This window comes from Plecotus auritus, assembly GCF_963455305.1.
Source record: "Plecotus auritus genome assembly, chromosome: 3".
NCBI lineage: Eukaryota > Metazoa > Chordata > Mammalia > Chiroptera > Vespertilionidae > Plecotus > Plecotus auritus.
Genome location: NC_137772.1, coordinates 114348645 through 114360510, shown reverse-complemented (window position 1 = coordinate 114360510; position 11866 = coordinate 114348645). Strand labels below are relative to the sequence as shown.

The 11866-nt window shown below is 47.3% G+C and overlaps 1 protein-coding gene across 19 annotated transcripts in view; it reads right to left on the bottom strand.

Annotated features, from left to right (window-relative positions):
* Window positions 1-2286: 2286 nt before the first annotated feature.
* The window catches only part of MICAL3 (microtubule associated monooxygenase, calponin and LIM domain containing 3), a 294200-nt gene continuing 284620 nt past the window's right edge, over window positions 2287-11866 (bottom strand). For 14 of the 19 annotated variants that reach the window (XM_080658695.1, XM_080658682.1, XM_080658701.1 and 11 more), the window contains 4 exons: window positions 8371-8436; window positions 5795-5894; window positions 5591-5664; window positions 2287-5504 (listed from right to left, as the gene is read on the bottom strand). In XM_080658695.1, coding sequence (XP_080514821.1) covers window positions 5320-5504; window positions 5591-5664; window positions 5795-5894; window positions 8371-8436 — 425 coding nt within the window. In that variant the 3' untranslated portion in view covers window positions 2287-5319. The remainder of the gene's footprint in view (window positions 5505-5590; window positions 5665-5794; window positions 5895-8370; window positions 8437-11866) is intronic. The other 5 variants (XM_080658702.1, XM_080658703.1, XM_080658696.1 and 2 more) reach the window with 1 other exon arrangement.

The following is an 11866-nucleotide window of genomic DNA, read 5'->3' as shown; positions in this document are numbered from 1 at the left end:
CTTACCCTTCCTCAAGGTGAACATTAGTTACCTTCATGAAAGATGTCTGTGCCCTGCTTCAAGAATCTGAAACCCTTAATGCACTGACCTCCCCCGATCCTATGGGCTGGTTACCAGGTGAGACAGGGAGGGAGGCATTGACCAATTATGTGCCTAAGGCTATGTCTGAAGTTGGTTAGAGGCAGGGACAAGTTTCATGTTTCACACCCCTACTGCCCTCTCACGTGTGGATAGACACCAGCAACCTTGCCCTCATTTCTGTGTGAGTCAGTTCTACTCCCACACTGGGCACTATGTGGGCCTCTTCTCCTGGGCCTGGGGGATGGGCCATCTGCCTACCCTGGAGAACAGTCAATACAGCCGTAGCCTTCCAGGCCCAGGCTGTTGAAGGTGGCAGGAAATTCCTCAACTTTGATCTTGCCTAGCTCTGGGGCCTGGGCCACCACCACAGTTGCCCCACTTGGGGCCAAAGGCTGCAATCCAGCCTACTTTAGAACTAGAAAGAAGCACACTCTGGTTCAGAAAGACCATGCTGGGTGTGAAAAGGAGTGTATGTGTGCATATGTATGCATCACAGGACTCTGTCTCCCCTTCCTTGCCTTTCTTGGTAACAGGTGGCTTCTCAGGCAGAGGCAGCCAGCACACGTGGCCTACCCACAGAAGCTGAGACTCCAACTTTCTCATTTAAGCCCCAGCTGCATCAAGATCTTAGGGCAAGGGACACAAGGAGTGAGGCTGTCACAAAATGCTACCTAGTAAAGTTCAGCAGCAATAGGCTATCTGGAGCGTCACTGGAGGGCCTGTGACTCCAGGCATCTGGTCTACCACGCTTCTTGGTTAGGTGTGTTTTCGGTGGGACATAACCCACCTAAGAGGATGGTTTCTTACCCTCCTCACTGAACATGGCTGATCTTCTGAGCAGTTAACAGAAAGGAGGGGTCTCCTTAAGTGAACCGGTATGGCCAGCTCATAAAGTGAAATAAAGTAGCACATTCTCTCCATTTGTCATTTTCCACTCTGATTTCTAAGAAGGGACCATGAGGATTCAGGGATCAGAAAGGATTTAGAAGCCATCAGACACGGTGGTTTCTTAGACAGAAAGGAGCAGTGCTTCTAATGGGCTATTCCCAGGTAATGGAACAGCCTTCCTTTCTGGTTGCCTGTCTAAAACCACAATCACCATTTCCTGCCACCAGGGGTTACTGTGAACTGCTGCGAACTCCTGCTGCTTCCAGCTCCAATCAAAGTAAGCCCCTTTGAGGGACAAAAGGTGTTTGGGACCAGCACAGGTGACTTCCAAACTCCTCTTCTTTCCCAGCAGTCATGCACCTCGATCCATCTTTCTTTTTAGTAATCTAGGGCCACAGTACATTCACTCATGCTGGCTCTCTTGTTTCTTCTACCTGAGATGTGCACATCTGTGTCAGTGAGGCCCTTTTTTTCCTCCTGGAATAATTGGCAATACAGCCAGAAGGTTGTGGACCCAGCTTCTTAAGGCTGACCTCCAGGCTGGGCAAGACTCACTTCTACCCATCTATTGCCATTTTCTTCTCCCTTGTTACTGTTCCCAAGAGAAGCATCATACCTTAGGGATTACTCTGTATTCCTGATAGGTCAACACAAAGGGAGGGGGAGAGTGCTGGAAAAGCAACCTAGGATGCTTCTTGTAGCAAAGAGAGGAGAGTCAGTCAGGATTGTTTTCTTCAATTTCTCAGGGATTTTTCCATTCTAAAGAAGGGTGACGTCAGCTCTCTCCAAGACCCTGTGCACGGAACTCAGGGACATTCACACATCTGAATGATGAGGCCTAGAGGCTGCAGACCCCACAGCACTGGCTCCTAGGTCAGCTGTGTCAAAGGCCAGTGTCCAGCAAGCCTGGAAGCAGCACTGGCAAGGAAGGCTGCCAGGACCCAGGTTCACTCTAACTTGGGTAATTTCTAGAACATGCTTCTTTTCAAGAGAAAATACTGGGGTTTGGTTTTAAAGAGCAGCTTCTTACCACATTGGGTTGCTTCAGATATTTTCTCAAGTGATAACAGTTGATGGCTGAGCCAGGATAATAAAAACACACACACACACACACACACACACACACACACACACACACACTCACGCCAAAAAAGTTGTCTTTAAATAACCTTGCACACATTCACACATACATTAGACATAAAATGACTTGCATGAATACCACCTACCTGAAAAAGGCAGGTGGTGGACTTGGACATGCATCCTGGTGCACTGTCAAGTCCAGTACCATGACTTAAGAAACACACTGTGAATTCCTTTTAAAACTTTTATTGTGCATAAAATGGCCCATTCCCCTTTGTAATTCAGTTGTTACCACTTTAGAAATTTTTTTCTTTAAATTCTTTCAATTTCCTGCCTGACTGAAAATGTCTTCTTTTGGAAGGGATAAAGAATAATCTATCTTTGCTGGTCAAAAGAAGCTGGAGAATAACTCCTGAGGGCTAAGGCTCAAATATGCCATCTGAGCAGGGTTAGAACCTCCCATTCCTGTTGGCCAGCCCCACCACAGTGACTGACTCGGGGTGGTAGTGCCTGCTGCTGACCTAAGTGATGCTGAGCTTGGAGCCCACTGTGTGTGGCCTGGTGTTTGGGGCTCACCCAACCTCAGGCGTTTCAGATGAATATATATCCTGTTCCCCATGCCTTCAAGGGGACTTAACTCTTGAGAAGAAAAACCTGCCTGGGGCTGCAGGCATTTCCAGAGTTGGAAAACATTTCATGCAGCATGTCACCAGGTACTGAATAAACTGCAAACTAGTGATTATAAAATAGAAGCTTTGAAAAAAGTACTGTTGGGAGTGCAGTGCAGAGGAACATTTCACAGGCTTGTGGATTTTTAAAGCTTCTCTGCAAAGTCTTCAGTCCCTTTCTAGCAACTGAAGGAAGCAGTGTGCACTTTGGAAGGATGCAGTATAGGCTGGCAGCAAGAGGCAGGCAGTAACATCTCATGCCCCTGCTACATTAAGCCACTTAGAGAGGATCACTATGGCCACATCCTTTCCAGCCACTTCCTAAACTGCTTCCTTGTCCTGGAATTAGCAGGAGCTACAATGGAGGGAGGCAGCTCTCCTAGGGCATGGTCAGGTATGGTGGCCTTTGAGAGGTGGAGGGTTAGGGAAAAGGCCACAAAGGCGATAAAGGTCCTGACCCAAGTCCAATTTTATTGGAAGTTGGGGTTTAAAGATGGACTCTAGAACACCCTTCTCTCCCCCTTTTAAGAAAAGAGAATAAAAACAGAAACTCTGCCTGTCTCATCTGAAAACAGGAAGTGAAGAAGTCAGAGCTGTGGTGGCTGCCAGCAGCACACTCCTGGATTCCCACAGGAGGGAGATGGCAGCTTCGGGACAAAGTGAAGAAGAAGACAGGTTCTTTGCTCCTTTGCAGTGAGAACGAATGTTCAAGTTGAGGCACAGTGTGGTTTCCCATGGAAGTTCCAAGGTCAGCATGGATGCCCAATCTGTCCTGCCCTCAGGTGGCCTTGAAAAGTTGCCATGCCTCTGTTCTCTCTACATTGGCCCCTCTGCACAGGAGTTGGCTAGAACACCCTCCCAGACTGGCCTGGCACTGGTGGGCCTCCTCCTTGGGCTCACCATGAGCTAATTCTGTGGATGGACAAGTGGTGATCCACCAGGTTTCCTCAGACAGTGGCTGAGCTGAAAGCAATAAGCAATTTGGCTCAAGGAGCTAGTTACATGGTGCTTTATCATCCCTTGCCCTCCACCTGAAGATCCGGGAACTGTGGAGGTCTGGGCTGGAGCTGTTACTAGTTTGGAGAGACCAACCTAAACCCCAATACCTAAGACCTCACCTGTGCATGTCTATCTGGTTGGATTTGAGGCTGGGCTGAGGGGATCCTCATCAGATGGATATAAGGTCCTACCAGGCACTGTCTCAGCCAGCCTCGAAGAGGGCCTACCCTCAACTTTCTATAATAAATGTGTTATGGGAGGTTAAAAACCCCTGGTACCAAAACTGAGAAAAAATGGGTTCTGCAGAGCCAATATTCCTGCAGGGAGAGACAAGTGGCATCTGTGCCTGCTGGTCTGGCTTCAAACAGTGCTGACATGTCTCCTTGACAAGTAGTGGTGTAGAAATAAAGTTTGGCGCCAGAGTGAGAACAGGGTATCAGGTGGAGGAGGAGGAAGATCCAGAAACAAAGTATAGGAGGGGACAGAAGAGCTCTGAGTGGGGGGACCCCATGAGGGACTCACTGCTTTCTGATGTCAGTGGGGTCAGTAACTCTATAAAGAAGGTGAGCTAATAAATAGATGGATGTAGCAAGAATGCAGGCAGGCTGGAATGGTTACCTCTGTCACTTCCACACCAGGTGCCAGGTGATCAGTGTCTTTAGTAAAGATATAAAAATGAATTTTTTTTCAAGTATTAAAAAAATAAGTTAATTGAAAAAAGGAGTCTGAAGTGGCTGAGTGTCTTGCTAGATTGTCAGCTTCATTTCAATGTGCAAATGCAGGAAAAACACCAAGGAGGATCACTCCTGCCCCAACTGAAGTACTGAACAGTGACTGGGGCTTGAAATGTAGAGCCTCACCCATCTCCCAAAGTCAGTATTTTCCAGTGTTAAAATGGTTGTGAATTAAAAGCAAAATGCAGCAATACACAACCCTCAGGCCATAGTCAGAGGGAGGCCCAGGGCATTTGGCCATGTGGAGTCCAGTGTGCGGTGTGGGGCTGGGGAGCACACTCCTCCTGGATCCTCCTTACTTGCATAATGAACTCAGGAACTGGGGTCCCCTCAGCTTCCAGGTGATGCAGGATAGGCATCACCCTGACTGGCCACGGCCTCTCCCACTCTTAGTTCACATGTGGTTTTCCTGGGAATCTCCTTTGTTTCTTTGGTGGTGCTTCAGGGAGCATGAAGACAGTTGCCCCTTCCTCTCTGTGGGGTGCACTCTGGTGGCTGTGGTTTTGACAGAGGGGGAGAAGCTTCCTTCTCTCATCACACGTGCCTGCACAAGGAGGGGCGCTGGTTACTGCACATCCCTGGGAACTTTCTTTTCCCCACATTAATCCTCTGCACTCCATTGCCTTCACTCCTTGGATCAGGAAGTCAGGGTGATTCTATTCAAGGAGGCAGAGCCGCCTCAGATACTCATCTTCACTTGGGATTCCCCACAGCACAGACACTTGATCTGCTTTTTAAGAGGCATGGACATTTGAGTGCAAACTCCCAGGAGCTGCTAGGCCTTCTCAGATCTTGGATCTAGGTGGTGTAGAAGAGCCCAGCTAAGTCAGGTGGATTCCATAGACCAGCTAGCAGAGCATGGTGGGAGCTCAGGACCAGTTTAGGCTGAAGCCCTTTGACAGCATGACAGCCTCCAAGTCCTTGTCTTCCTCTTTCTCTCGGAGGCGCTGTTCCTCTAGCAAGGCCACAAGGGCATCTCTCTGCTCCACCACATCCAGCATCTCATTCAGGATCTTCTTCTCCTCTGACAACTCCTCTTCAGTCTTAAGGTGATCTGGACAGTAGCAAAAGACAGGTCTGTAGGGCCAGGAGGCTACACCCAGCCTACTCATGTACAGCTCAGCCTTGTTCCCCTCTTACCTTCCATTGCCATTCGCTCCCGCAGTTCCTGCTGCAGTCGGCTCTGCCGGTCTTCCAGTTCCAGCTCCCGGGCACTGGGAAGGTAGGAAAGGGGAAGGAGACAAGCAATAATGACTTGGGGACCATATCTCCTTACCCCCTAAATTAGAAAGGAGCTGTGCTCCTGCCATGATAGGCACTGAGCTCACAGCTGGGTCCACTCACAAGATCATCAGCTCCGACTCATAGCGCACCATGGCATTCTTCTCTTGTACCAGTCTGAACCACTCCTGCATCAGCTTGGGGTCATCCTTCTTGCCCATGCCTGCAGAGAGGGAGAGTCAGGCACACAAAGGTTTTGCTGTCTATTTGGCCAGCAGGAGTCATCATCACACTGGGGCAAATGTGCAAAGAGAGCAGAGCGAGATGCTGCAGGAACGTTCCCAAGCCAGGTTCAGCGTTTGCCTGCTGCCCAGAAAGGGACGCCATGCCCACCCCCAGAGCCTAATTGAGCCTGTGCTTTGAGTTTGTCCTTCCCAGGCCCGCCCTCACCTCTCAGTAACCTGGTCACTACTCGTTTGGACCTCTCCTGCTCAGTGGTTTTCCTTTAGTATATTTTAAGTGCTTTGCCCTCTTTTCTCTTTTTTTCTTTTCTTTTCTCTTCCCCCCTCCCTCCCTCCCTTCTTCCCTCCCTCCCTTCCTTCGTTTCATTTAATATTTACTTGGTACTTGCTATGTACTAGGCCTGCTTTGAAGAAACCAGCCTAATGATGGAGGTAAATGTGAAGTTATACACCACACTTGGTCTCTTTTTAAGTCACACTCACTAACTCAGCTCTTTCTGGGCACTGCCCCCTTGGGGCCTCATAATTTCTTTTATCCTGACCAAACACTCTTCCATTGGATCCTATATGGTATATGAGATACATCCCAGGAAGGCTAGCACATTTCTCACTGAGGGCAGAGAAACAATAGCAGACCCTAGAGACTAAATGAGGTGGTACACTCACTCAACCCAACCCCTAGCAGCAGTGTCTGGGCTGGCACCTGACTAACTCAGGCTGCCCTGCACCATGGCATTGCTGAGACCTAGACCTCCACCAGGAGTATCCTGACCCCACTTGGCTTCACTGTAGCAGGAGGATGGACAAAAGAACTTTCCATGGAATCAAACTACCCAAAGAGGGAAAACGCCTTTTCCTTGGAGCACAAAGAAGCTATAGTGTGGTCCTGCCTGAAGGCAAATGACAAACTATGTCAGTGGTTCTTCAATGTTTTTTTTATTACAAACCATTTCAAGAATCTCAGGAAAGCTAGGGACTCCCTTTCTAGAAAAAAATGCATGCATATACATCCAACAATTTAATTTCATACAGAATTTCAGGGTGTTCATGGGATTCCTGAAATCCATCTATGGGCCCCAGGTGAAGAGGCACTGCACTGGGAAGTCTTTCAAAGTGCTTTCCATTTTATGAGTAACTTGGTTGGATGTTCTATCCCAGTAAAGACTAGACCTAGAAACATATGGAGTACACCCCTCAGGTGGGATGACTCTCATGTATCAAGCTCCTTACTCACTGCTTTCCTACATTCTTCACACCTGACTTTCTTGCATATTGTTTAAAGACAACTCTTTCTCTGCAATGTTGTTTGCTTGACACACATGAGGCTCAAGCCAGTTCGTCTTTCAATGGGGCCACACTCTGGAGAGGCAGAAATGAATCACGTTCATACAAGCAGGGGTTAATGAATGCACTGTGTGGTGCACATGCAGCTGGGCTCCCAAGGTGAAGTCTTGCCCCTGAGTCCTACTCTGAAGGATGGAAGCTCCCTTCTGACTGTCAAGACTGCTACTGTGGAGTGCGTGTCGGAGTGTCTGGGGACCAAAGCTCTTCTCACCCAACCCAATAGACTTGGCTCTCTGGCTGTTAAAGCAGCCTACAGCTCAGTTCCATGCATACCTTTCTGAGTGTCTCTGCACAGTGTGCCCACATGGCCATGGAGGATGGAGCCTGAGGCATGCAAGCTATCCAGTGTGGCAAGCTGTAAATGCACTAGGAAGCCACTTCCTCCTTCCCACCTCCCCAAAATTCCACAAGGAAACCTCCACACACCATTCATGAGCTTTGGTAGATTGTTCACAGCCAATAAGCAAAAGTATATGGTGGGGTGGGTGAAAGTCAAATGTGAGCACTATGGAGAGCACAGGAAGAGATTAGCAAGGGTTAGTCATGAACACACTCCCCTTCCCCTTTCCACATGCCTTTTCAACAACAATCTTATCACCACAAAAGACTTCAAATCAGACAAACTTAAAAAAAAAAAATCACACACACTCAGCAAGACACAGGTTAGAGAAGTTTGCTTTCAGTAGTTGTTTGGGAAAAGAACTCAGGGGCATTTGTATAGACCAGTCTTTGTAAGGACAGTATTCCTTGACTCCATCAATACAAATCGTTGCCACACAGGCAGGAGGTTCCTCACCCGTGAACCTGGCCCCTCTATCTGCTGGACTTGAGACTGAAAGGCCCAACCACAAATGGTGGTGCAATATCATGGGACTCTCTGCTGCTGCTGAGAGGCCTGCCACGGAGGCTCTCTGGCTTCACTCCATACCCCGTTTCTCCCCTGAGACAGTCAAAGGGATACTGTACCTTGTAAGAAACTGCCACATACTCATGAAGTTTTGTAACAGGGCTATCAAGTGTCAGAGAAAGAAAGACAGTTGGGTGTGGCTCCCTCTTTAACTAGTGTTACTATGGCCTGAGAGGCAGTGGGGATGAGGTTGGGAGTTACGTTACCTTCCTGGACACAGCAAGGGCAGAAGGAGAGAGGTCTACGCCGTGGAGTCCCGCCACTGGGCTCAACTTCAAAAAGGACCAAACAAAGAAGAGGAGGAGGAGACAGAGAAAGACAAAAAGAAAGAGGAGTAGGAGTTTGGAAGTGAAGAGGGACAGGGAGAGAGTGAAATAAAAATTAAGCAGAGGACAAAAAGCATAAAAGTGAGAAAGGAACAAAAGGAGGACAAAAAAAAAATACAAGAAATGGAAAGGCAGAAAAAAGGGAAACAAAGTCTACAAATGAATTAAGTCCCTTTTTCGGCATGGAAACTCAGTAAGAGAGACCCAGGCCTGGGTGGCCATTCTTGATGTGGGTACGTGGCTAAAAAAAAGGAATGCACATGCACATGCTCCCTTCCCAATAGCAGGGCAGCTTCCGGTAAGGGCTGCTCCTTCTCCCTCTAGTCCCCACGGGGAGGGAGGTGACACTGGGTATTACCATATAGTGGCCTTTTGGGTTTTGGGTTCCCTCCTTAAAATTGCCCAAAGCCCCTAGATAGGTCTGCCTACCTCTGTGGAACAGACTGTTATATATGTGGTCAAAACTGCTTCTAGTTTTGTAGGTGATAACCTCAGCCAACCAACCAAACCTGCGCTCATATTCATAGACCCATGAGCCCCAGTTACAACTAAGCTTGTATAAGTCTAAGGGGTAGGGAGGGGTTTGTGACCACTGGGTTGCCATGCCCACAGAAAGCAGCTGAGTCTGCGGAGGGCTGCCAGTGCTCTGACATCTGCAATGCTTTGAATGCGGAGCCAGGATGTGTTAGGGAACATGTCCACACAGAAGCAACTTCCACCAGTCTGTTTCACTATCCCCCCACATGCCAGGGAGAGCAAACCACCCCCTTTGCTTCCATCCCTTCCATCTGCACAGAGGGATCCAATGCCATAGGTGGGGAAAGGCTGTCACACTTTGGAATGTAAGACCAAAAGGGGTGCTGACAGGACATGCCAACCCCCAGTAACACTGCTGATAAGAGCTGAGAGAAGACAGTGTGCAGAGAAACACCTGTGAGACTTAGAGACCTGATGATAACTCAAGAAAGAGGAGGAGCTCACAGGGACCATCACAGAACCACATGTCACACTGGAGACAGGGAACACCCTCCCCAGCATAGACACCTCAAGGACTCTGGTGTGTGTGTGTGTGTGCGCGTGTGCAGGTGAGCAAACGATTTTACAATTAGAACAGGGGTAAGAAGTAACCCTGGTTTAGTCATCAGAAGGTTTGAGAGGCTGTTCTGCATTGCAGTCGAATAAATGCAGGTGACACATTTTTTCTTTCCTTTAAGCCTCTCACAGTGATCTCTATATTGCTTTGTGCTATGCAGTGAATCTGGTGTCTGGTAAAACTTCAAAACTAAAGCCAGGTACTGACCGGTTTGGCTCAGTGGATAGAGCGTCAGCCTGCGGACTGAAGGGTCCCAGGTTCAATTCCGGTCAAGGGCATGTACCTTGGTTGCGGGCTCAATCCCCAGTAGGGGGTGTGCAGGAGGCAGCTGATCTATGTTTCTTCTCTCTCATCGATGTTTCTAACTCTCTATCCCTCTCTCTTCTTCTCTGTGAAAAATCAATAAAATATATTAAAAAAACAAAAACAAAACTAAAGCCAGATACTGTGTGTACATATGTTTGTGAAATGCTGATTATATCCAGCATTCTAACAGACATGACTGTGACCAGCTGATGTGCTGGGGTAGGAAGAAGTATTCCTTCCATAACTAGTCTATGTTCAACCTTCTTTGTTACAAAAATGTAGAGTCTGTATTGGTGCTCAACATACCTGGATAAATCCCATGAAATACAACATCAATGAGCACTCTGTGCCACTTTGTGGGACAGATGGTACTCCAAACAGTCTGTGGTGCAGAGTGGACAGTGTCCATATACATTTGCAAGGCACAGTGAAATGATACACAACCAAAGCACACCCAAAATAAGGAAGTATGTACCTGTACATATACTTAAAAATGTGTTTCAATTTTCTGGTAATCACAAAATAGAGCTTTCAGCTTCTTTTATGTAGACCACATCCTCATACACCTTTTCCAATACAGACGACAATATGCAGTAACAGAATATTCAGAACAGAAATTAGGAAAGGGGGTATCAGGTAAAGCAAGTGTTTAAAAAGAAGAAAGCATCCTATATAATAAAGAGATAATATGCTAATTAGACCAAACAGCAGAATGAACAGTGGATGAAGTAGGGGCGCGGGGGAGGCAGCTGGGGCTGCAAGGGCCAAGCCCCTTGCACGAATTTCATGCATCGGGCCTCTAGTTCTATAATAAGGGGCAGAGGGCAGGATGTGAAATGGCCAGAAGGGAGCTGGGTAAACTCAGACTGCGTGGTTATGACTTTCTTCTTTAGACTTTTCTGCATGCTCTGAAATTTCCATAATGTATACTATTTTAATAAACAGAAAACATAACCAATAGATATTGTTCTAAAAAGAAGAAATTGAGGAGGGAAAACTGACTGGAAACATCAGTCAAATAAAGGGCATCCTCCCAGATCTGGCTCTCAGGTGAGTGTGCATAGGAACCAAAGGATTTGGTTTTGAGTGCCATTTGTTTGCCTTTTTTGGAGATGTGAGAAATAGAGGATTTGATCCACTAGTTCTAAAGGAAAAGATGTAGTCAAGCTCATGGCAAACCTTTTAAAAATAGGGTTCTGTCTCTTTGCAACAGCTACCATATTTATAACCTCACAAACCACCTCTGCATCCTCTAGGCCAGCTGTGGGCAAACTACGGCCCGCGGGCTGGATCCGGCTGTTCTATCCAGTTCTCTTGCTCTCCCCTCCGCTCCTTTACTTTGAATTTATATTAGTTCACACAAACACTCCATCCATGCTTTTGTTCCGGCCCTCCGGTCCAGTTTAAGAACCCATTGTGGCCCTCGAGTCAAAAAGTTTGCCCACCCCTGCGTCTAGGCTCATCATCACTTCTGAGAAACCCTGGGACTTGGTTCTGGTTGGAAGCCTTTTATCAGCAGCTCTACACTCTCATCCTCATTGCTCTGCATGCCCTCAACACTCTGCAAGCTTATCTGCTCCATCTTTTACCTTGGCAGCAAACTAATTTTTTTTTCATCTGACACAGAGATTCCTTTGGAAATGTGACCACCATCAGCAACTGTTTAGCACCCATTCACTTTGACCACTGGGGGCAGGTAACAGGTGAATTTAAGAGCAGCAGAATATTGTCATATAGTAAGGTATGTTTCATCATATTTCAGTGATGCATGCAATAAGCAAGGATAGTGCTTTATTACTTCAAAACACTCTCACATGTGTTATTTCATTGATCCATACATTGGTGGCCACCTGAATGACTATTAGTATCTCTATTTTGAAATGGGTGATCTGAGGATCAAAGAAGTTAAATGTGGCACAGCCTGACTAAAATCTGGATTTTCCTTTCCCATGCTGAACTAAGTTTGCCCTCTTTAAA